General features: G+C 43.7%; 1 protein-coding gene across 2 annotated transcripts in view; it reads left to right on the plus strand.

The window, feature by feature from the left end:
- Nucleotides 1-26505, plus strand: part of MSRA (methionine sulfoxide reductase A) — a 376781-nt gene that overhangs the window by 123337 nt on the left and 226939 nt on the right. The window contains exon 2 of one of the 2 annotated variants that reach the window (XM_032636338.1): nucleotides 24073-24141. The exons of the other annotated variant lie outside the window; for it this stretch is intronic. Within the exon in view, the coding sequence (XP_032492229.1) occupies nucleotides 24073-24141 (69 nt within the window). The remainder of the gene's footprint in view (nucleotides 1-24072; nucleotides 24142-26505) is intronic. 2 annotated transcript variants of the gene reach the window in all.

The following is a 26505-nucleotide window of genomic DNA, read 5'->3' on the forward strand; positions in this document are numbered from 1 at the left end:
CATGCTAGTCTTCCTCTATGGGCTTCGCTGTCCGACTCACAGTTAATCCAGTACATATTTATTGAACAGTAGGTGCTGTCCTAGGTACTGGGGATAAGTGAGAATAAGATGGATAATAGCTACACCCCCGATAAAATCCATGCAGATGGGAGGAAGGCAGAACATAAACAGTAAAGCAGATACACAGTTTCTTACAGTGCCACTTGTTACAAAGTAAAATAATGCAGGAGAAGGTATGAGCAGAGAGCAGAGGCGATGCTCTTGTAGAAAGGCTGGTCAGGGAAGGCCTGTCTGTAGAGGTTGGATTTGAGTAGAAACCTGAGTGAAATGAGTGAATCAAGCAAATATCTGCAGGAAGAATGTTCCTGGAAAGACCTTGTGAGGGTAACAATCTTGACATGTTCAAATGACAGCCTGCAGTGTGGCTGGGTAGGAGTGAACCCTGGGGAGAGGAAATGATGCTGGAAACCAGTCCCGGACAGATTCCAGGGGGGGCTTCAGGCCCAGGTAAAGACTGAAATGTATCCTAGACATGATGACTAGCCTCCAGAGACTTTGAAGCTGGGGATGATATGACTGTATTTACATTTTTTTAAGCTGAGATATAACATTGTGTGAGTTTAAAGTGTACAGTGTGTTGATTTGATATTAAAGTGTACAGTGTGTTGATTTGATATGTTATTGTAATTAGCTAACAACTCTATCATGTCACGTACTTATTATTTTGTGGTGAGAACAATTAAAATCTACTCTCTTGGCAACTTTGAAGTTTATAGCACAGTATTGTTGACTGTAATCTCTATACTGAGGGTTAGATCTCCAGGACTTACTTATCTCTAGTTGCAAGTCTGTACCCTTAGACAACATTTCTCCAATTCCTCCACCCGGAGCCCCAGGTAACCACCAGTTCTACTCTGTTTTTATGGCTCAGCTTTTTTAGATTCCACATATAAATGATATCAAAATTGTATTTACATTTAAGACAATTACTGTCTTAGTCAGTTTGGGCTGCTGTAATAAACTACCATAGACTGGGTGGCTTAAATAACAGACATTTATTCTCATAGTTCTGGAGGCTGGGAAGTCCAGGATCAGATGCTGGCAGATTCAGTTACTGGTGAAGATCTCTTCTTGGCTTACAGATAGCCACCTTCTCATTGTGTCCTCACATGGAAAAGAGAGAGTAAGCTCTGGACTCTTTTCCTCTTCTTATAAGGACACTAATCCCATCACAGGGCCCCCACCCTCGTGATCTCATCTAAACCTACTTCCCTCCCAAAGGGCCCACCTCCAAGTGCCATGTACTGGGGATTAAGGCTTCAACATATGAATTTGGCGAGGGTGGGGAACAAACATTCAGTCTATAACAACTACACAGTTTGCTCAGTAGAGTATAGACCGGGTGGGAGAGCCCACAGAGAGGGCAAGAGTGGAATTGGCAGGTGTTTTTCTAGCAGAGGAAATTAGATGAACTAGTTGGGTAGTGACAGAGCTGATGAGATGTGGTCATTAAGCCAGTGGGACTTCCTGATGTCAGATAAGAGATGGTCTTTCTAGAGCATCAGTGCCCTGGAGGCCATGCTTCTCTCCTGTGCGTCATGCTTCTGCATGGGAATGGCCTTTTTTCTGTGCCCATCTGTCTTGGCCTGACAGTGTGATTGGTGTGCATTTTGTGTGGGTGTGTGTAGGGAGATTAACGTAAGAAAATACTTTCTCTGCTCCTCAAAATGTAGATATGTAGGTGAAACACAGTGTTGCGGTGGGGTGAGGAGATACAGTTCTCTTGGCCCATGACCCCATCTACAACTTCACAGCTCTTTTCTCAGCCCCTACTCCAATTCCAGGTGATCCTTCATATGATGTAGAGAATTCCATAAGAACATCCAACGTGAGAGGCAGAGATGCAGTCTATCAAGGCCACGGATACAAACAAAGCCATGTGGATTAGTTACCTATTGTTGTATAATAAATTATCCCCAAACTTAGTAGCTTAGAACAACACACATCTATTATCACACGGTTTCTGTGGGTTGGGAATGTAGATGCAGCTTGCTGCATCTTCTGCTTCAGGGTCTCTCACAAGGCTGCACTCAAGATACTGGCCAACATTGAGATCTTGTCTGAAGGCTCAACCAGGGCTGGATCTGCCTTCAAGCTCACTTACGTGACGTTTGGCAGGATCCGATTCCTCAAGGGTTGTTGGGCTGAGGGCCTCAGTCCCTTGCTGGATGGAGGCTGCCCTCAGCACTTTGCTGTGGCAGCTTGCTTCAACAAAGCATGCAATAGAGACAGAGTCTTCTAGCAAGATGGGAATCGCAGTCTTTTGTAACTTAATCACGGAAATGATATCTCCTCAGTGTTGCCATATTCTCTTAGTTAGAAGCAAGTTACTCAGGGAGAAGGGATTACATAAAGCCATGAAGACCAAGAGGTGAGGATATTGGGGGGCCATCCTAGAGGCTGCCTGCAACAGCTGTATATTGTGGCTTTACTCTGTATATTAGAGCAGAAAGGACCTGAGAGATCATCCTGGACCCTCCTCATTTTTTATAGGTGAGGAACCTGAAACTCAAAGAGGTGAAGTGACTTACCCAAGGCCACAGCGACTCCGAGGTAGAGCTGGGACTTCTGACTTTCAACCCAATGAACTATAAGTGGGCTGCATTTAACCTGCCATAAGCTGGCAGATTGTGGCTTTTAAGTTTGCAGTTTCAACCTCAAGAAGCTTTATTCTTCTGTGCACTGCCACTACATGGTGACGCCAGGCCTGGATCTGAATGGGATGTAAATGGCCTACCTTGGGCTTTGTTGGAAACTCAAGGCATAGAGGCTCTGCCTAAGCTTATCCAGCTTAATTCCTGTGTTTTCTATGCTTTTTCTCCCCTTTACATCAACATGTCTAAACTATATAACATAGTTTAGAGGGAGTCTTTAAAACAACATGCTGCATGATCCAGTTAGCCATCTCACCTGTTTTTAACATTTCTCTTATAGTCTCACTTAATGCTGTAGACCATCATGTTAAGAACCCTCAATTCTATAGTTTATCTTGAAGCTTAACTCTGTGTTTGCACTTAGCTCTTGAGGCTGCTTGGCTCTCTGAACTTGGCACTGTGTTGGCCCCTTGAGTCTTGGCCGTGAGTGTGTCATTTTAGGCTGTTGTCACACTAGGATGTAGGAGGCGATGGAGACAGGTTAGTTATGCTCAGGACTAGGGTTGCATGAGAACTAACAGAAGACACCTGAGGCGTGTCACCTGGAACTTACAGGGTGAAACGTGAGCGATCGGTCAGGAATTGGGAGGTTCAGAAAATGGCTGTGGTGCTCCCTGGGATCTACTGTTGAGAGTCAGGATCCTACGATGAAGAAGTCGGAGCAGTGCTTGGGAGTCTATTGAAGCATTAGTCACAGCAGACCAAAAGTCTGGGAGCTCGACACGGCAGCAATCAAGGCAGAAATGGTTTAAAGTACAGAAGTTCAGATTGAGCAAATAACCATGCTGATGAGCAGAGGGCAAGAGCCAGGCCAATTCGTGGCAGGGGTATTTGTCCCTAGGCTATTTTTCCTTTTCTTTACTTTTTATTCTTCAGTGGAAGCTCAGACATAGATGTAGAGGCCTTGTGTCTTTTCTGCTAAGTGGAGAGGAGGAAGGTGTGGCATCAGAGGAGGCAAAACTGAGCCTGGTGCTGTTGGAATTGGTAGTGTTATTGGTGTTGGTGGTGATGGTGGTGGAGGTGGTGGTGCTGGTGGTGCTGGTGTTGGTGTTGGTGGTGATGGTGGTGGAGGTGGTATTGGTGCTGGTGGTGGTGGTGGTGGTGATGGTGGTGGAGTTGGTATTGGTGGTGGTGCCGGTGGAGTTTCAGTTTCCTCACTACTCTCTGAAATGATTCCCAACCTCTAGGTCCCACCACTCCCTCCTTAGAAATTTATAGACTCCAAACCTCTTTCCGTGAAGTAGAAGGAATCAGTTTCCTGTCCCTGGGAACAGTACACCTTGATAACTACGTTCTCTCTAGATGTGGAAGGTTTGCTTACTATGTTATATTTAGTGAAAATAGCAGAAAAGCCCTTATCTCTTGCCATGCTGGGATTAAATGGCTTGGTTTACATTGGATTCTAGGATTTTTGTTTTTTAAATACTTCCCTCCCCTTGCCAGTTCTTTTAGAAACTGGCGAGAGAATCTTTAAAGATGAAGACATATTTAAAGAAGCATTGGGATCCTTAGATTTGTCTGCTGCTTTAAACTTGCCATGTCCATCTTCCCGTACGTTTTCACCTGACCCACTTAACAACCTTGGCTGGCAGGTAGAGCAGGCATGACCCAAATTTGATAGATGAAGAGATCTAGATTCAGAAAAGTTAGGTGATATGTCGAAGGACATACACAGCTGTAGGCCATACAACTCATAATTGTGTGCAGCCAAGATTCCTACCTAGGTCTTCCCGCTCCAAATCCCATGCTCAGATCACAAAGAAAATAGCCAGAGTTTATCACCCAGCCTATGAACGAAGAGAAAGCAAGGATGAACCAAGGGAAAGACAGTAAATGATGTTGAATAAAACATGAGAATAAGAGTTTGTATGCATAGCCTTATGATTTTTATTGCAGGGCTACGACCTGATTTTTAACTGTTCTTTCCTTGTGTCTTCTGCTTTTTGTAAATATTCCCAACATTTACCATGAAATCCTCTACCTGAAGGCTGCTGTTCTCTTCTGCATGGCCCCTGTTCCCCTCTCATCTCTGGAGATTGGCTGTGCCCTTAGTGATTGAGAGTCCCCCTGTGGACAGTTGGTGATTGAGGGGGTACAGCTGGCTGCAAGGGCCGGTTCATCAGAATGCATCATGACCGGGGCCTGCCAGTTATTAGAATTCATTATAAACTATTCAGAGTCCCAGTAATCTCATTTAGTTCTCACTCAGCAGCTGGAACATGCTACCAGCTGTGGATCTAGGGTATCCCCCAAGGACTTTACCTAAGCGTGGGGGGCAAATAGGTCAAATGATCTGACGATGACTGGGTGAGGGTAAAGCAGGAAAGCCTGTTTCTACCTTAGAGTAGATGTTTTGCAGATGCCATTGAAGGAATTAATTAGAGCTGTGAGCACAGTTTAGCCCTTGGCCTCTGATGGACCAAGGAACACTCCAGAGTGTCCTTGGAGGTTATTGGAGAGAGGGAACAGAGAAGGGAGAGAAGTAAACAAAGGGAGAGTGAAGAGAGTTGTACATGCTACCTTTTCCATCAAGATCTGGCCCCTGATTGCCTTCCACGACCTCACATCTGGTCCTCGGGTGCTCTGCCTCTTAGAGCTTTGCTGTAGGGCAAGGGTTGGAAAACTTTCCTATGGAGGTGCGAGTGGCAAATATTATAGGGTTTGTAGGCCTTACAGTCTCTGTCACAACTACTCCTCTCTGCTATTGCAGAGTGAAAGCAGCCATAGACAATAAAGAGATGAATGAGTGTGGTTGTGTGCCAATAAAACTTTATTTAATGACATTCAGTTTTGAATTTCATATAATTTGCATGTGTCACAAAATTTTTTCTTCTTGATTGTTTTTCAGTCATTAAAAAAATATAAAAACTACTCTTGGTTCATGGGTCACCCCAAAACACGTGGCAGGCTTTGGCTGGCGGGCCTCAGTTTGCCACCTCTTGTTCTAGAACTAATTAAGTAGCAGTCGTTTACATTTTGGTAACATTGTCACTGTGTCGGTTCTCCCGGAAGCACTGACAGTGTAAGCCTTTAACTTCAGGTGAAAGGTTTTGTCACCTCCTAAAGGGATTTTGGGCAGCTGTGGCTATGATGGTGGTGGGGTGGGAGAGGTGATGCCAGGGGGATACCTGCCTCCACGTAAAAGAAGGTCAGTCCTGCTGTGCTCCTGTGTCTCCTCAGTGAACTGGGTAGATTTAAATCCTATATGTCATTTATCTCTGAGCTCGGTATAGAGAAAAAGGTCTTGCTTTGGTTTTTGTAAAAATACCAGGCTTAGATCTTTTTGTGTGAGCTGTCATCAGTCATTGTGATTGTTGATCTTGTAAATTCATGCTTTTTAGTGCTGGCAGAAGGATTGCTTTTGTTTCTGAACAAGTTCATGCAGTGTTTCTTTCAATAGGGACTTGCACTGAATTTCAACTTTAGCTATAGTTTTCATCTCAGCTGGATTTTCAAGACATGGGCAACTGCCCTTAAGCCACAGAGGAGTGCTTTGGAATCCTTTTGGTGTCAAAATAAGAAAAATCATCACCAAGACCAGCGTCAAGTGGCTTCCTCTAGGAGTTCTATGGTTTCAGGTCTTACGTTCAAATCTTTAATGCATTTTGAGTTGATTTTTGTGTATGGTGTAAAATAAGGGTCCTGTATCATTCTTTTGCATGTGGCTGTCCAGTTTTTCCAATACCATTTACTGAAGATACTATCCTTTACCTAGTTTATATGCTTGACTCCTTTGTTATAAATTATTTGACCACATATGTGGGGGTTTATTTCTGGGCTCTTTATTCTGTTTCATTGACCTATGTGTCTGTTTTTATGCCAAGATCATACTGTGTTGATTATTAGAGCTTTTTAATGTAGTTCAAAATCAGGACATGTGATGCCTCCAGCTTTGTTCTTCTTATTCAAGACTGCTTTGGTTGTTTAGGGTCTTTTGTGGTTTCCATACAAATTTTAGGATTGTTTATTCTATTTCTGTGAAAAATGCCTTTAGAATTTTGAGAGAATTGCGTTGAATCTATAGATTGCTTTGGGTAGTGTGGACACTTTAGCAATATTAATTCTTCCATTTCATGATCATGAAATATCATGATCATGTGTCTTCAGTTTCTTTCATCAATATATTAAAGTTTTCAGTGTATGGATTTTGTTTTGGCTATTTTAAGTCTTTTGATTTTCCATATAAATTTTAGAATTAACTTGTCAATTTCTACAAAAGCTTCCTGAGGTTTTCATCAGCATCATGTTGAACTATAGATTAATTTGGGGAGAATCGACATCTTAAGGATACCAAGTCTTTCAATCCACAACCATGGTCTAGTTCTCCATTTATTTAGATATTATTTAATTCTCTCACTGTTTCATGGTACAGGTGTTATACATATTTTGTTAAAAATCTACCTAAGTATTTCATGTTATTAGATGCTTTGTAAAAATATTACTTTTTTCATTCTATTTATTTGTTGCAACTATATAGAAATAGTTTATTTTTGATATTGTCCTAGTATTCTATGATCTTGATAAACTTAATTATTAATACAAAGAAGTTTCTTGATAGATACCTTGGGATTTTTTATTTACACAATCACGTTGGCATATACAGATAATTTTTTCTTTTTTTTCCCTTTTGGTATGCTAGGTGTAGGTTGCTTGTAGATATTCTTTATGAAATTCTGTTCCTAGTTTACTGAGAATTAAAAAAAATCATGAATAGGTGCTGAATTGTGTCAAGTGCTTTTTTAGCTTCTATTGAGATGATCATTTTTTTTCCTCTTTGTTAATATAAATTACATTGATTGCATTTTTTGAATGTTAAAACAACTTTCAATTCCTTGGATGAACCCCATTTGCCATGATTATTATACTTTTAAAATATAGTCCTGAACTAAATGTTTATTAAAAATATTTATTGGGCTTCCCTGGTGGCGCAGTGGTTGAGAGTCCACCTGCCGATGCAGGGGACACGGGTTCATGCCTCAGTCCGGGAAGGTCCCACATGCTGCGGAGCGGCTGAGCCTGGGAGCCATGGCCGCTGAGCCTGCGCGTCCGGAGCCTGTGCTCCACAACGGGAGAGGCCACAACAGTGAGAGGCCCGCATACCGGGGGAAAAAAAAAATATATATATATATATATATATATATGTATTTATTATTTTTGAGCCTATGTTCATAAAGGGAAATTTGTCTATAGTTTTCTATTTTTATTAAGTTTTTTCATTAATCAATTTATTTATTTATTTATTTTGGCTGCGCCAGGTCTGCCTTGTGGCACGCGGGCTTCTCTAGTTTTGGTGCGCGGGCTCTAGAGTGCATGGGCTCAGTGGTTGTGGTGCGTGGGCTTAGTTGTGGTACGTGGGATCTTAGTTCCCTGATCAGGGATCGAACCTGGGCCCCCTGCATTGGGAGCACGGAGTCTTAACCACTGGACCACCTGGGAAGTCCCTGTCTATAGTTTTCTGTGTCTTTTTCTGGTTTTGTTGTCGGGGTAATGCTGGACTCATAAAATCAGCTGTGAAAGTTCCCTTCTCTATTTCTTTTTAAATTTTTTAACCATTAAAGAAAAAAATTGAAGTATAGTCAATTTACAATGTTCTGTTAGTTTCAGGTGTACCTTCTCTATTTTTGAAGGAATTTACGTAGGATTGGTATTGTCTCTTCCTTAAATGTTATCTAGAATTTCCCAGTGAAACTATATGAGCCTGGAGTTTTCTATTTCAGATTTTTCCATTTCTTTTGTCAGTTTTGATAATTTGTAGCTTTCGAGGTATGTTACTAATTTATTGCCTCTCAGCTCTGAATACATCATTCTGAGTATGCTCTGTGATAAACAAAGGAATTTCTGTAGTATTTTTCCTTTACTGTGAGCATGGTGTTACGCTGTTTCAGTAGAGGGCGCTGGGGAGACTTTGTGAAAGGAGGAGCCTCTCCTGCTGTTTCTGGTGTGGCCTGGGTTGGCGGGGTGTGTGTGTGGGCCTCTAGTGGAGCCTGCCTCAGCCACTGGCCTAGAACTCAGTCCCTCTGTGACTTTATAGTCTTTTCCTGGTGATAACTTTTCTGCAGCCCTCTTGTCAAGGAGCCTCTGTGCTGTCCACGTACTCTTAGAGTCCCTGCAGTTGCTCTCAGGCTCCTGGGTGCCTGGATCCCATTGTACACTCATGTCACTGGGTTCTGATCGCCTACATTCTGAAAGTTAGCCTGTTGTTTGCCCTGCATCTCCAGATAAGCTCTGGCCTACAAACCAGTGAACTTCTCTGCAATCCAGTGGCTTAACTGTACCTTCTCCAAGGACGTTTGTATCCTTCCAAGTCTGTCCTTCCTTAGGTATGTTCAGTCCTCAGGTAGCATAGAGTTTCTTTAGATTATATAGTTACTTTTTAATTATGGTTAATATTCTCTATGTTAGACTTCCACTGTTTGACCTACTGTGTGGTTTCCATCTCCTGATTGGACCCAGACCACTACACAGGAATTTCTTATAAGCACTACTTGGATTGAGACTTTTTGTGATCTGTGGATTTTGTCCTCATTTCAAGAAGGGTAGGAGATATTGCTACGTATTCAACTGGTATTTTTCCTCCTCCCCTCACTCACCCCACCCCCCATGTGCTTTAATCTGAGATTTAACTAAAGTGACGGGGTGGGGGAGACCAAGAGTGTGGTGAGTAATATTTCTGTAAGAACTGAAATTCAACAAACAATGAGCCAGGAACATGGTTTCCTATGTCACTGAAATGACTAGCTCAAGCTTGACCCTTCCCGTGTCTCATGGTGGTTAGCAGAGATGTTTGAAATTTCTTTTTTTTTAATTAAAAATGTTGTTTTTTTTTTAAATTTTTTGGCTGCACCACACAGCACATGGGATCCTAGTTCCCCAGCCAGGTATTGAACCCGCTCCCACTGCATTGGAAGCATGGAGTCTTAACCACTGGACCACCAGGGAAATCTCTGGAATTTCTTAATGCACAGTAAGGATCCTTCTATTTTGCTGCTTGGGATACAGGTACTATGACCTTAAACTGCTATGGATGCAGTGTCCAAGGCTAATTAAAAACCAGGTGTAATATCAGCAACAATTTTCATTTTTAGCTTTTATTTTGATTCCCACGGAAAAGGGGAAAAACTGTGTTTCTTATAGGTACCACTATGGGTAAAAATAATGCAGTTGTCTTCTTACTTCCATCTAGTCAAAGAAAAAAGCCCCCCAATGCAAGCAAACAACCAATCAAACAACCAGGCAAACAACCAAGCAAAACCCCATCAAAATACAGAAGATTTTCTCCATTGCAGTTAAGGGCTTTGGCATGAATTTAAATTTAGCTTCCCTGGGAATTTTGGAAAAACATTTTTCTTCATTGTTTTTTTAAGTGCTATGAGGCAGAGGTATAACTTCTCCAAACAAAACAGCACGAAAAGCAACTAACAATCCTCTGGATGATGCAAATGAATAAAAATCACCTGAATTATTGCAGAAGTGCTGAAAGCCTTACTCTGGTATTTTATACACTCTTCCTAGACTTTAGTGGTTTAGGAACGCCTGTTTTAGCAATCCCAGCACACTAGAGAACAAGTAGGTAGAAAAATAAAATTACATAGAGGGAGTCTTCAAGTTAGAAATGGATCATCTTCCAGGGGTTGATTTGTAAATCAGTTAGACTGGAAATGCCTTTTTCCTTTATAAAGGTGAAAGTTTTATATAGCTTTATAAAAGATGGTTTGAGTTCCTGCCGTATAATCAGTAGTTGTCCTTTGCTAAAACTTACGTTATTTCCCCTCTGTTAGAACATGTTATTAGTTATCTACTGCTATATAATCAATTATCCCCAAAGGTAGCAGCTTAAAAGAACAATCATTTATTATCTCACAGTGTTTTGGGGGGGGCTGGTGGGTAGGGAATCTGGGTGTGGCTTAGCTGGGTGGCCCTGAAGCCGGGCCCCATGAAGCTGGAATCAAGATGTCAGCTGTGTTGCATCTTCTGAAGGCTCAACTTCAGGAGGATCTGTGCTCTAGCTCTCTGAGGCCTGCCAACAAGTGAGCTTGAGAGCAATCCTTTCCCAGTTGAGCCTTCAGATGAGACTACAGCCCCAGCCAGCACCTTGATTCCAACTTGTAGGAGACCCTGAGCCAGAACTACCCAGCTTTACATCCTCAACTGTGATGAGACCACTGAATTTAACTTGTACTTAGCATTTGAGCAGTGAGATTTCCTCCTCTTTTGGGGGAAAAAAAAAATCTCCTTTCTACAGTGATGAATAAAGTGGAGATTTCTTTCTATGGTCAAGTTAGTAGCTGGACAGAAATGTTTTCTTTTGTCCAGATGTAGCTTACAGCCAACTTGGCTGGTTTGAAAGCGTGTGTTCTTAGTGTTGTAGGGTAGAACTTAGAATGTATTTTCGCGCTGAGACAGTATCTCATAAACGGTGGTTAGAATCCTAGAAAGAGTTATATTTGAGACTCATTATAGGTTGAGTAGGCCCTTGTGGGCTAGCTCACCACCATTTATAACAGCATGTTCATGAGAAAATGGATTCTATATCCCAGATGTCCATCTCTTAAACATGCTTTTGAAATGTGACTCATTTTAAAGTTGGGGACTTGCCTGTATTTCATTAGCTCCTCTCCAGCTACCTTCCACACAATAGTTTACATTTTGAGCTATCAGCCTTTTGGGAAGATAAAGTGGCAGAAAATAGACATGACTATAATTTACTCCTAGCACTAAGAGCCTGGCAGACCTATCAAGGAATAATTTTACTCAAAATCAGATTTTCTGCAGGGCCTGCACTGAAGTCCCTTTATAGTTGAGTTATACGAGGTCACAGTCATCTCCTTTTGTAGAATTCTAGGGTCTTAATCAGGTCCTTCCACAATCACTCGATAAGATTTAGTACATGAGAATGTACTAAAATGAGAAATATTCTTGGCTTGCTTTATATCCCCACCACCCACAACCCATATCTCTACGAAGCTGATGGCCTTCCAGCTGGGAGGCACCATCATTCAGGCCCTGGGTGGGCTCAGTGGAAGGCTGCTTGCCTTGGCCTCCCACGTGCTTGATATTTTCAGACACGACTCTCATTTTATTCAGCAGTGCTCCAGTCAGTCATTAGAGAATTCATCCCGGAATCAGCCCATCACTTGAATATCCAAGGATATGCTTGAGCCCATATTCAAGGAAGATAACCCAATAGGCTTTGCTCTGCCCCCTCTAGTCCCTGTCCCTTCATTAAGTCAGGTGACCAAAAGCATGTTTGAAGAGCCACCCTGTCTCCACTGAGCTTCCCTGAGTTAAGATGTTCAGTTTTATGTCACTCTTTCATGGTAGACAAGTATAAAAAGCATCATAAAATGACTTTCTGTGTCGTTTGTAGAACTGTAGTTGAAGATTTTGTCCATCATATTTCCTAATATGAACGTGCACTGGGTTGACAGATGCCCCTTAATCAGCCATGTGACCAAACCTGCTCTCTCAGGACACCAGTCCTTGGGGGACATCTTCAAAGTGGACGAGCTACGTGTGCTGTTGCTCTAGTAAGAGCCGAATTCAAGAAAATTTCACCGGCTTTTTGGAAATCAGTGGAAGGTTTCACAGTAAAAACTTGATTTATCTTTTTTTTTTTTGAGGGCAATATAGAATGTTTCAACCGCTTTTAAAATTATGAATGGTGAGCGTAATTCCTGTTCGGTAAATCTAAAATAGATTTTCAAATATCCTTTTCTTCTGTTGTGGAGAAAAATTACAAGGGAGAGGGAAACAGAAAGGATGAGAGACAGGAGGGACAGAGAAATAATTAAAATACATACCAAATTCCAGAAAGGCAAAGTACTGCTCATGTACCAGTCTGCTTGCCTCCCTCCCTCCCTCCCTGCTTTCTTCCCTTCCTCCCTCACTTTATCTTTCTCTCTCTGCCTCCTTTCTTCCCTCCTCCCCTCCCTCTCTCTTCTTTCCTATAAAATAAAGTCAAACCTAGAAATACCTTTTATTTTTAGGTAAATAATATTTTAATACCATCTAAAATTTGTAATGGTTGATCCTCTTAAAATCCTTTTCCTTTTGAAAGGAGGACAATTAACATACTGCTTGGAGAAGGCAGATCAATTTCAGAGAGGAAATGGAGTGATAACTATCTTGAGGCCTTTTAAGATACTATGAACTATCCAGAATTTTAAAGCCTGGTAGCAGTTCTGCTGCTTTGAGACACAGGTGGAATCATCTTGGCTGTTGGTCCTGAGCCTGGATAAAATGTAAGCATCAGGCTGATCTGAGCCCAGGGGCTGATTGCCCGCCACTGGCCGCTCATGCGTCTCAGCAATGCCCTCAGCCCTGGGAAGAGGCTCTCAGGCTGCAGGTGTAATCACGGGGTAGCAAAGACTGGGGACATTTAAAATGTTTTTTATTTCTATTTTCAAGAAAGTAATGTATCACATGGAACAAAATTCAAAAGGTAGAAATAGAATATTAAAAAAAGAAATTGTAGCATATTATACACATTATCTTGCCTGTTGATTTTTTCCCCCAATTAACACTGCATCTTGTAGATAGTTCCATGTCTTTACCTATAGAGTTACCTCATTCTTTATAATGGTGCATATTGTTCCACATTATAGACTATTTTATGTAAAAGGTTGGTGCCAGTCTCTTTACAAACAATCCTGAAATGACTGTCTTTGCACATGAACAAAATGTATTGTAGGAGCTAATCGGTGATGAATCTTGTTAATGGTCAGTGTTAATGTTCCATCTCCTTATCAATATTTTATTCCCCTCAGACTCTTCTGTCTCTTTCTCCTTACCACCACCAACAGTAATAACTTAATAAATTGAAAATGTATTGATTTAAATGGAAGTCAAATTGACATCCATGTTTATATCCATGACTGTTCCTCTTTCTTTCTAATTAAAGTCCCGTATTTAGCTGTATCTCCTTCATTTCTAATGTCAAAAGATAATTGAGACAAGTTCCCTGTAAGGCTTGTAACAACATATTCCATTTTTGATTAGGAGCTTCCACTTAGAAATAAAGTCATAATTCGTTTTCAGGAAAGAACAGGCACAGAAAGCAGATAGGCCTGGCCTTACCCTGGTGCCGGCCTGTGTGGTGTGCTGAGGAGGCTCTTGTGGGGGAAAGACTGGTGTTGGTCTGGGACAGATTGCAAGGGGAGGTCTGGCCCGTCAGGCACAGCTGAGCAGAGGGCCCGGTCATTTATCACTGTCACGGGGGTGGAGACGGGGGAAGGGGAGTCACTGGACCATTCCTGCCCATCGGCGGCCTGACAGCAGACGCGCTTCACTCAACTTCCAGGCAGATGCTGCGCCGTCAAGGGGCTCTTTCCTGCTGGAGGCCGCTGACCTGGTCACAAGGAATGAGGAAGGAGACCACGGCTTGCTACGGCGCTTTGCTCAAGCCCTGCGCCGCTTCCTCTCAGGGTGTGTATACAGTGTGTGTAAGAGCATAATCAGTGGTCTTAGAGGCATACACCGAGGCTCCAAAGTGTTACTAGACTCTGATGATGGGATGAGAGCATACCTCTGTGGGGCTCATGCTTTAATTACATTTCCAGGACTTGGAGGCTCTGCACAGCGCTGATTATTTTCATACGGGCAAACGCTGTAGTAGTCGTGGAGGGGACTAAAGCAGCGCAAGCCGGGGACACCAAGTCTTTGAAGGGCAACGATTTTTACAACAATACTAAAAAGTATGATCTCTGTGTGATCCTTTATAGATACATTTAACATTCATCTTCAAAATCTAAAATATGTTTTAGGATCAATAGGAAACGTACCTTAGAAATCATTTTGGTGTACAGCCACCTTTATTTATTTACTTATTTATTTATTTTTGGCTGTGCTGGGTCTTCGTTGCTGCGCGTGGGCTTTCTCCAGTTGTGGCAAGCGGGGGCTACTCTTCGTTGTGGTGCGCGGGCGTCTCTTTGCGGTGGCTTCTCTTGTTGTGGAGCACGGGCTCTAGGCGCGTGGGCTTCAGTAGTTCTGGCACGCGGGCTCAGTAGTTGTGGCTCACAGGCTTAGCTGCTCCGCGGCATGTGGGATCTTCCCGGACCAGGGCTCGAACCCGTGTCCCCTGCACTGGCAGGCGGATTCTTAACCACTGTGCCACCAGGGAAGTCCCTACAGACACAGTTTTTAACACAACTGTTTTCAACACTGTTATTCACGGAGATGTCACATTCATCAAGCTGACATGTAGATTTTAATCCTTCAAGTAACCTTATTTTAAATGGAATTTCTAGTTTCAAGATTGTCTAATTTTGGTAGTCATTAGGAATTACATGTGTTAAGAGGAGGCAGGGAGATTTCATAAAAGTCAGGTGGAAATTTTTCCATCAATTAATATTATATGCTTATCACAGATGCCTAAATTAGACATGATTCTTTTTTTTTTTTTTTTTTTTATTAATTTATATTTATTGAAGTATTGAAGTACAGTATTCTTTTTTTTCTTTTTTTTTTGCGGTACGCGGGCCTCTCACTGTTGTGGTCTCTCCCGTTGCGGAGCACAGGCTCCGGATGCGCAGGCTCGGCAGCCATGGCTCAAGGGCCCAGCCGCTCCGCGGCATGTGGGATCCTCCCGGACCGGGGCACGAACCCGTGTCCCCTGCATCGGCAGGCGGACTCTCAACCACTGCGCCACCAGGGAATCCCTAGACATGATTCTTAAATGTGGTAATTAATAACAGTATTACACGAGTGAAAATGGAATTCTTCTGAAAATGAAATGAATGATGATGGAATGCTTTTCTTGGGATAATGCAGTGTGAGTCGGGAACTCATGCTCGTCTGATAATCATGGGGTAACAGGATGTGTTAAAGAGCTGTAGGCAGTGCCGCTGACACAGGAGCCTCCGTAGGTGTACCTGGTCGGCAGCTCTAACAAGTGGGGCAGGCGGAGTGCTGGTCAGTGAAGGATGAAGAGAAGGCAGGCGTTGTCTTACTATCTTACTGCATGACCGACAGTAAGCCCAGTGCCTGGCACATAAGCCATGTTCAGTCATTGTTTCCTGAACTGTGATGTTATTTGGATGGAATATGGATCCCTGTGCCTGGACTTGCTGGAGCAGATATGTCCCCCCAAGTCCCTCTGTCAGCCTTCTTTCCTCCTTCCCCCACACGCCTGCCCATGAGTTCATAAGCTCCGGAGCCCTGCGCATCTCGGCAGCAGTGGCCTCATCAGGGAATTTAATAAGGCAGTCACGCAGCTGGGTCGAGTTGGTCCTGAAGTCCCTGAGCGTCTCCGGAGCTGTTCACCCAGGGGGCCTTGTGTTAAGGAGCAAGCGAGCGTTCGAGGTACTTAAAACCCTGGAAGGAAGAGGGTCCTCATGCCATCAAGCAGGAAGTGATCTGCTCATCGGTTTTTCTCACTTAAGAGAGTTTCAGTGGTTTCTCTTGCTCTGTCTCCTTCTCAAAGAAAACAGAGGAATGGGACTCAAAGGAAAACATTTAGATTTGTACAACTTGAAAATATACCTAATAGGATCTAGATTTCCTCTTTTGTCTTGCTATTCTCCACTTAACTCTATGTTATTACTATTTCCTGACACCGTGGAAGAAACCTTTTTATGATCATACTTTTAAAATTATGAGGTAATATTGCATCTGAGGACTGTGCTACAATTTACTTCATTATCCCCCTTTTGTTGGGCCATATAGTTTTTTTATGGATTTTCACTGTTACAAACAGTTCTGCTGTAAACATCTTTGGAAACCTTTGCCTCACTTCTGATTATTTCCTAAGGTAGAAATAATTTAAAAGCTTTTGACATTCTTGATGCATATTGCCAGACTACTTTCCAAATAGATTGTACCATTCCCACTTCCATAAACAGTATATGAGAAAGCCTGTGTCTCTACACCCTCATTGGTACTTGGCATTGGTTTTGTAATTTTGCCATTTTCACGAATTAAAAATAGTATCTCATTGTGTGGTTGAGCATCTACTCATGTATGTGTTTGTTATTGATATATTTAATTTTTTATGTGTAGTCTGCCTTCCTATCATTCTCCACTTTCTCTCTGGCAGTGGAATCACTGTCTTTTACAGAATCATGGAAGCCTGCTTAGGAACGTACGGAAATAATTCTGACACTGTTTTCTAGGGCATCTGGTCCACCTCCTGCCCCCTCATTGTGGGCATCCCTGTGGTCACTCTCCTTTACTCTCTTGTACCGTCTTGTGGGGACACAGCAGGATCATTCTGGGCCAGTTTTCCTTAGGAACAGGAAAGGGCTGGTGTCTGAGGCCTTGTGCACTTGGCGTTGCTGTTCTGGGTTTAGAGTCACACTCGTGGTCTTGTGCCCTGAGCAGACCTCAGAAAACACAGCAGGCACATCACGAAAAGTAAAAATGTCCTCTGCTTGCATAATGCTTTATTTTTAAAACATACTCTCATCCTCAGCTCACTCTTCTGGCCAGAAATCTCCTCTTAGGATTTCTCTCAATAAATTTGTTGATTAAATGGATCTCCTTGAGTGTAGGGTCTATGAAGTTTATCTTTCTTCCCACAGCAGCTGGTACCTGGCACGTACTAAACACGTAACTGCTAGTGGGTCTGAGCCGTAAGCTCCACCATTTGGAGCTGATGCCTCACCAAACGTGTCCTCACTGAGGCTGAGCCCAGCCTTGCTCTGCCCTGTCCTGCCCCGTCACTGTGCCATTCGGGCTGTGCTGCAGGGGGACCCCGGAGGCGCAAGGCTGCCTGAGCCCGAGGAATCACCACCTTCACTGGCCAAGAGCTGGTCTTCAGTTTGTTGTCCCTGGAGCAAAGGGAAAAGGCATTAACTGGAGGAAGGACAGCGGCTGGGGCATAAGGATAAAATCCTCAATGACAGGTGAATTTTTGTTTTAGTGCTACTATCTAAAATGTTCTCATCTGATTTTCCTGCCCTTTCCATCACGTATTTTTTGCTTTTAGGGCGGCTCCCACTTAGATACACAGTCACTGGTCACCATGGGAGGAAGGCAGTGCGGGCTGGCCCTCCTCACCCCCTGGAGCTCTGAGGGGAGCGCTCGTCTCCGGGTGTTCACAGCAGTGGGGGACCTTCGTCTCATTCGCGCCGTTGCCTTTGCTGGGGACTCCTCTCCAGCCTCTTCTAGCCACAGACTCCACCTCCCTCTAGTCGTGTACCTCACCAATCAGTAGGAAGGACTCCAGCTTCCTTGGACACAGGATGGGTGGAGAGCAGAGGTCGGCCCTCCCCGTAACTTGCCCACCGCCATGTAACTTCCCCCCTCCCCCTCCTCACATACAGAGTAGACCCTGGATTAACATTCACCTTAAAACACCATAGCCAAAGTAACAGGCACTGTAAGGAACAAAAATATGGTAGAAGCACAGTGCCTCTGGGCAGAGGGGGCCAGAAGCATCATCGCCTGCCCTCTCCCAGTGCACCTGTCCTATATTTGGGTGACTGGGCTGCAGGTGCATCCCCAGAACTCCTGCTGCCCTTTCTTTCCAAATCAACAGTCATCAGTTCATCCTTACAGCGCTGTGAAGGGCACCTTGGCAGGACCAGGGCCCAGGATGCTTAGTCAGTGTGATCAAAGGACCCTCTGCTGGAGACAGAGCCTCGTCCAAGGCTTAGGCTTGTGGGCCAGATATGAACCCGCCTTAGTTCCAGTCTGACTTGTCCTTGAGACACCAGGGATTTGGGATCTAGAGAAAGAGCCACAAGGAAACAGACAAGGGAAGGGACAGTGAGACCATGTTTGGTTTGGGGGCCTGACAGATTTGTGTTACCTTATTCGTGAAATAAATGCACTCTTACTCCAGCCCCAAACTGAACCTAATCACCACCGATGAGCTTCATAGCGGCGTGAATGACTGATAGTAACACAGGACGAGTATGTGTTGGGTTTTGTGGGGTGAATAACATGACAGGGAGGGGCAGGCACCACTAGATGGTCTGCAGCTCTGAGGCTTCAGTCCAATATACAGCTGTTCCAGTCCTGGGATGATTTTGCGCCCAGCAGTGGACCTGGACTCCCAGGACAGCAGCAGCAGTTCCTGGGATCTCCAATTAGGTGGTGTCGCCATGGTCACCTAGACTGGAGGGGCTTGGCCCTACAGGAGAATCCTGAGGACCTGGGGGCCCACCCTCCAGTCCCCCACTTCCCTGCCATTTACCTATAAGTCCCTCCGACAACCTTACCCAGAAGATAGGAATTTTAGCTCTCAGCTTGAGCACAGGACGTGGTGCTAATCACCGGTTGGTTTATGTCTGCATTTGCATTACTGCAGGTGCATTATTGAACTATTTTATTGTATTTTTCTGAAGGAAGAAAACAGTCATAAAGTCTGAAGTGCATTAGACATTCATAAAGCAAAACAAAACAAGAAACAGCGTCAGTATCATCTTCTAAAGCTTTTTAAATGCCCCCCAAATCCCCTTCAAAATCTCTCCGATAGTTGACTTTGACCCAATCGTGCTCTAATTAACCTCGCTGCTCCTCGAGCACTGGGCTTTCAAGATAAATGGAAATCTGTTCCTCGTCCTCACATGCCCTTGACCGAGGACACGTCATGGCCATCAGTAGAGGTTGTCTTCCTGGAGCGTGGGGCTTTAGAACATGCTCCCACGGAGCCCAACCAGCCAGATGGGAGGCGTCCACCCTGCTGTGGCCAGGCAACAGATGTCCCTGTCACAGACCCCCTCCTGTTTCCGTGTCATGCTCTGCTGGTAATCAATAGTTAGTGCCCAGTCAATGAGTGACTTTTCTGTTTAGTCAGTTTGATTGTTTCTGTGGTGAAATGTGCCACCAATTTTGAAAAAAAAAATGACAAATGCTGATTAGGTTCCCAGGTGAGTCTCCCCACCCCCAGTCTTATTTGACCTTTAGAATATGTTTAAAGGGTCTCTGGTTCTTTGGCCCCCAAGTCCTGTACTTGCCTCAGCAGAGTTTCAATGGGAAAATGCCCTCGGTTTGCAGGACTGGCACTGCCATTGCTTGGTTTTTAAAAACTCCGCGTTCTTTCCTCATGGAATGGAAAGTAGCGCTCAGATTTTCCTCCATTCTTTTATCAGTAAAGCTGTGTAGAGTTTTGGAGATTTTCAAAGAGTCTTTTTAAAAATTGCCATGTATTATGTAGAAATGAGAAAGAAAATGGCTTTTCTTTGTACCATCTTTCTGTTCTATTCACTTAGACCAGGAATAACAAAGTGATTTCATCACACATGCCCCCCCCCCCCGAAGGAATAAGAGACTCTGTGGGGTGCTAAGTTGAGAAAAGATTTTGTGTCATATTTGGGGATCATGAAAGTCTGCTGTGATTGGTTAATGATGTCTGCCACGGGCATGAAAGCGGAGGAGAAGTAAATATGTGCCATGTATTTGTCATTCCTGACTCAGATCTTGTGAAAAACAAAGTTCACATGTAAATGGTAATACTAGCCTAACAGTTAAGTAATGTGTACTGCATGCCAGGCACTGTTCTAAGTGCTTTACATGTATGAATTCATTTGATTCTCAAAGCAACCCACAAAGTGGGTACAAATGAGTAAACCCTTACAAATGAGGAAACAGAGGCACGAGGAAACGGAGGCACAACGAGGCTAAGTTGCTAAGCCGAGGTCATACAGCTAGGAAGGGGAAGAGCTGAGATTCAGGGTCAGGCAGTTTTGTTCCTTAGCCCTGGATACTGTGCTGTCTCTCCTTGGCTAATGCTGTGTCTTTGCTGTCCAGGGACTGATGTAAGGCTCAGCTGTGGTTCAGAAGAAAATGCAAAATCAAGTTAATAGGGCTTGTTATCTTTGGGCCTCAGGCTCTAGAATGAAAGATAAGACAGAGTCCCGGGGAACTTTGGCACTGAGGAGAGGGTTACGTGTGAATCCTCCTTCCACTCCGGGCAGGATTTCCAATCTTTCCACATCCATTTTCTCAGATGAGAGTAGGTGGATGGGAAGGGAAGAGGAGTGGCATTTAAGGACCAGAACAGAGGAGTTCCTTGATCTCCAGGCCACCTGGTTGGGGAGACTCTGAGTGGCCATTTTCTTTTTTTTTTTTTTTTTTTTTTTTTTTTATGCGTTACGCGGGCCTCTCACTGTTGTGGCCTCTCCCGTTGCGGAGGACAGGCTCCGGACGCGCAGGCTCAGCGGCCATGGCTCACGGGCCCAGCCGCTCCGCGGCATGTGGGATCCTCCCAGACCGGGGCACGAACCCGTGTCCCCTGCATCGGCAGGCGGACTCTCAACCACTGCGCCACCAGGGAAGCCCTGAGTGGCCATTTTCAATGATCATTTTTATGTAAGGGACACATGTACATATAAAGAGAGAGAGATATGTTTAGCGTATCAAATAATATCTTTCATAATGGCTGAAGAGAGACTTTTTAGTAGTTTGTTTTCCTTCGTTAATTTAGCAACTATTTATTGAACACCTGTGCTGGGTCCCACAGTGTGCTGTAATTGTGGAAACAGTGAACCAATATGAGCCCTGCCTTCTCTGAGCTTGTAGTCTACTTGCTGGAATAATGACTTAAGTGTAAGGTGCAGCTCTGACTGTAGTAGAGGGAATGAGGGAGTGAGGTAGCCGGACCATGTGGGTTTTTGAAGCTGCATTAAAGAGTTCTGACTTTAGCCTAAGAGCAGTGGGAAGCCATGGAAAGTGGGGTAGAGGGTCAGGGACTTTGTGTTATATAATCTGAGTTAAAAGATAATTGTGGCGACACCGAGAAGAATGAATTAGAAAGGGGATGTGGAAGACCTAGAAGTGCTTGTAGGAGTGCAGGCAAGGAGGCCATAGGAGGTGGGACTAGGGTGGCCTGGATGGTGAAGGGAAGAAGGGGAAGGACTCTAAAGATATCTGGAAGGCAAAATTAGACAGATTTGGTGATAGATTAGATATGGGTAGCAAGGGAGAGAGAATGGGCAAGGATGCCTAGAAAGTAGGAGGATGGTGGTCCTATTCCCAGAGGTAGGGATGCTGGAAGAGGGTCAGGTTTGGAGTGGAAGGTTATCCTGCTGCATTGGAGGTACTTTTGAGCTGTCCCAGAGGAGAAGTCAAATAGGCCACACTCTTTATGGTAAGTGTGTAGTGTTTCGACTGGACTATACATAAGTCCTGATGGACTGTCTTGGGAAACTAAGTACTGCAGAAAAACTTTCGGAAATCTATAATTTTGTAGACTTTAAAAATCCAAACAAACATATTTTCGTCTAGGAAATAAGAATCTGACAAAGACAATTGATAGAGATAAATATCTTGCATAATCTTCCTAGTTATTTTTGTTTTTGCATATTTCTCTGCCAGTCTTTTCCCGTAAGCATTCACATTTTTGTTAGTTGTTATTATAGTCTACATTCAGCGTGTAATAGAATTGTTTTCCCTTACTGTTATCCCAAATATTTTTTCACGTTTCAATGTATCTCTCAAATTTTATATTTAAAATGTTGCCTGATAGTCCATGCTTGTGATAAATCGTGAATTATAATTTTCTAAGCTGTTTCTCTGTTTCTGGATATTTAGTTGCTTTAAAGATTTCTTTATTACCAGTAATACCTTAATAAATATTTTTATGTCTACCACCTTTTTTTTTTCTCACGCATTTTTCCTTAGATTAAATTTTTATGAGTGGGATTAGTGGGTTAGAGTTTGAATGGGTTTACAACTCTTGATATGTGTAAAGGCAAACGTTTTAAAACCTCTGACAGGGGCTTTGGGGTCCTAACTGTAGAACAGACCTGTGGCCTCCATGTGGAGACCCATCACATTCCTTTGGATTCAGTAACGAATGGTCCTAACCATATCTGAGCACTGTCCAAGGTCCCAGGGCCACCTGTGACCTTCCCTCTTGCATCTGCTGATGGTGCCAGGCTTGTTCTCTGGTTCAGCCTGGCTCCTCGCCTTCTCCCAGCTATTCTGTCTGTTCTTCAGGTAGTGCCACCATTCCTCAAGAATCCGTGGAAGCCGCTGAACTGACGGTATCCTGAAGGGATCGTCTAGCTAGGCTGAGCCTCGTAAGCCTTCAGGTTCTAAAATATTTGCAGTAGTGCTGCGGAGGCTGCCTAGGGTTCCTATGGATTTGGATGGGGTTCTCAAGATCTTCCGTGACCTGGTGCCTGCCTACCAATCCCTCCTGAAGTGCCATTGCTTCTCAACATGTCTCCTCTGCTGCACCCAGACTAGACTCTAGTCTGGCCCAGGATGATGCCTTGGTTGCATCTACTCCTGGCTCTCACTCGAGTTGCTCCCTCACCCTCTGCCTTTCCAAACCCTGCTCCTCCTCTTAGACTCGACACTAGTTGCAGTTCCTCCAGGCCCTGGCTCTGCCTTGCAGCTTGCTGTCCCTCTGCTGCAAACTCTTACAGTACCTTTAGTCCCCACTCCAGGACTTAGCACACAATTGTAAGCTTTCTGGTTAAGTTCACTCTTGAAATTTTTACCTCTTGAAGATAACTGTACACTCCTTGAGGGCAAGAGCCTCTAGATGCCTCAGAGCCTAGCTTTGGTGCTGAGCCCTGTGCAGGGCTCAATAAATCTAATGTGACCCACGAAATCAAAACATAAGCACACCATGATGCAGTGTCAAAGTGTTTTAGGCATTCTTTTCTTATGTATTTTCAACATAAATGCCCATATTCAGACATTCCTGAGGATCTTCTTAGACTACTCGTAGATGGACCATGCTCAGATCTTCTCTATCTGGTTGCAGTTTGGGGGTTATAAAAATAAGTTCGTGTTGGAAAACCATAAGCTGGTCCCTTTTTGTTTCTAAGTCCTTGATATGCACTCGGGTGGGAAGGGTGATTGGTGGAGGTGACGAGGGTGGATGACAAGTAGTAAGAAACACTGGAATGCAAGCCTGTCTGGTCGTTAAAAGGCAAGCGTCTCTGGCCCCTGGAACAGTGCTTGACTTGTGAAATGATGTCTTCTGGTATTCTGGTTCTTGAAAAATTGGTCCCAGGCTTACCCTGCTGTTTTTACAGCTCACTTTACTTCTGGTCATCAGGAGTCCTCAGGGGAAGCCACCTCAATGCACCCTGGAATCCCGAGCTGTCCTTGTTGTCCAGGGCATGGCCTGGCACACAGGGGACCCTCTGGCCGGGAGTCAGGAGCTTCCAGGCTGGGCTGGCTCTGCTGCCCCCCGCTGCATGGCTCTGCACGTGCTTGGGTCTGGGCATGCTCACTTGTAAAATGCCATGCCTGAATCAGGCCATCTCTAGGCTCTTTTGTAACTGAGATTAAAAACAAAATAGTTGAAACTCTCTTAAGAGGGTGAGCTTTGGTACCGTTGCTAGCTAAAAATGAGAACTGGGCTCTCTGACACATTTAATGACATGTGTTAGTATGTGTGTAGAACTTTACACTTAACTTGCATTTCTTTCTTTCTTTCTCTTTTTTTTTTTTCTAGCCAAACATCATGTCAATGGCAACAGAACAGTTGAACCTTTCCCAGAGGGAACACAGATGGCTCTATTTGGTAAGATAACAACTCTGAAAGAAAACCCAAATTGTGTGCAAAGACTAGTGCCAAGTTTCTGAGTTTTAGCAAGTGTCCTCAGGGCTTCAAAATCTGGGCTCTTCTAGATATTTACAAGTCGTTGCAGCCAAAAAACTATCAAGTTCTTAGTATATCTGGGATCAGAAAAGCTCATTCTATAGAATTTAGTATGCTTTCCTTTCTCACTTTGCAAATCAAATATCAAACTGTGTATTTACTATTTCTTATGTCCACACTGTGAATTAACCTGATAATTTAGGAGTTGAGTTTTTCTTTCCCAGGAAGGATTTTTTTCATATATATATATATATATATATATATCTATATCTATATCTATATCTATATATATATATCTTTATTAAAGCTGGGATTCAAGGAGTTTTGAGATGTTATTCCACAAAAAGCAATAATCAATCTAATTGAATGGTCTCTTTCTCTTCCATTATGAATTGAGCATATTCCTTTGTTTGTTTGTTTCTTCTGCTTCCTTCCCCTTAGCCTTTAGACAGATTCTATCATCTCTTTCATCCTAAAAACCCGAATTCCCCTTTCTTCATGCCCCCCTCCAGCTTCCGTCTTCCCCTGGTCCTGATGGAAGTCTCCTACAAGGGCTTTTGATGTAAAACTGCTTTAGGCATTGAAGTGTCTTTGAGCCAGAAATTAGCCTCCTGACAACACTGTCTCTAAATTAGCATATTCAGGATAAAATGTTTCCCTAATCCCAGAGTTAGTCATCACTGATGATTAACAGTTGGAGAGTTATGAAACAGGGACCCACTTCTGCCTAGGTGTTTGTAAATCTTGCTCTGTATGGGCTGTCACCTTTTAAAATGTACTGGTTAGTGATTAGGAGTTATTATGTTCAGAAATTTAAATGGAGGGCTTCCCTGATGGCGCAGTGGTTGAGAGTCCGCCTGCCGATGCAGGAGGCACGAAGGGGACACGGGTTCGTGCCCCGGTCCGGGAAGATCCCACATGCCGTGGAGCGGCTGGGCCCGTGAGCCATGGCCGCTGAGCCTGCGCGTCAGGAGCCTGTGCTCCTCAACGGGAGAGGCCGCAACAGTGAGAGGCCCGCGTACCGCAAAAAAAAAAAAAAAAAGGAAATTTAAATGGAGAATTTGGTTTTTGAAGAAAAAATCATCAATGGTCACTATAAGATGTCGGCTAACTATTTGATTTGTTAACTTTCCTCTGAGAAATTATGTTCAGATGATGCCATCTTACTTAAGTTGTAGGCCTAGCACAGTGTCTGTTACCAGGAGACAACAAATGTCACATCAGTGTTCAAAGGGTTCTTTTGATGATTTCTTTTTTGTCTTTCAGATTTGTGAACCCCTAGAAACTAGGTTAGAAATTAGGTTTCATGTCATACTGAGAAATGTAAAATGAGACTGACCTGTCATAGATTTCCCCCTGTTGTGGTATTGGAGGAAAGCCTCCTTCCCAAAGGACTGATGACATTGTTTGCCACAGAATTGGAAATATCAGTGAATAAAGCTCTGTGGCGAGATTTTTTATTACTATTATTTTGTCAAAGGTTTGGTTTAGAGTGGCTTTCCTAAAAATCCTAACCCAAGGCCTTCATTGTTTGACTCTGGGCAAGCAAATCCCCCCTCCAAGCCTCAGTTTTCTCACCTGTAGAATGGGAAGGCTGATGGGGTGCTCTGAGACCCTTCCCTTGGCTTCTGCATCTTCCATACTTGGGGCTGAAGCCTCATCTGGCCTCAGGCAGCCCTGGGAAGCCCACTGTGAATGGCCAAGGGGTGTGGTTTGAAAAGAAATGAATCCTGTGCATAATTTCTACCAGTGCAGAACTATACAGGTGATAAAATAGAACATCTCTTGACATCTAGGGATTTTTGCCTTATTAGCACTGCTGTTTGGCTCTTCCAGATACTTAAATGAAGGCCTCTGTTTTGGTTAAGTGCGTGCAAGCATTTTATATTTGTGTTTTCAAAACTGTCCTCACTTGATATGGCTTGTCCACCTGGCCTGCAGTGGAGTGAGGGAGTGGATGGGTTTTGGGGTGGGCTTCTGTCATTTGGGTTGTTTATAGCTGTACTGAAAAAGTCAAACTAAGTGCACCTCTTTGACATATCTTGGGCATTTAATCCTCTCAGCACCTTGTAAAGCTGGTAGGATTACATAATTCCCTTCTCAGAGAGCTCACATGATTTATCACAGGTCTCTCAGCCAGAGATGGTGGAGCTTGAATTTGAGCCCAGGTCTAACAGGCCGGAAGTCCACGCTCTTTTTACCATGTCCCCTGACTCTTGGCCTGGTTACAGGAGTCCTGGGAGAGTCTGGTAGAGTCAGAAATGCCTTTCAGCTGGATCCATGCAC

Source organism: Phocoena sinus, chromosome 6 (assembly GCF_008692025.1).
Source record: "Phocoena sinus isolate mPhoSin1 chromosome 6, mPhoSin1.pri, whole genome shotgun sequence".
In the NCBI taxonomy this organism is placed as follows: Eukaryota; Metazoa; Chordata; class Mammalia; order Artiodactyla; family Phocoenidae; genus Phocoena; species Phocoena sinus.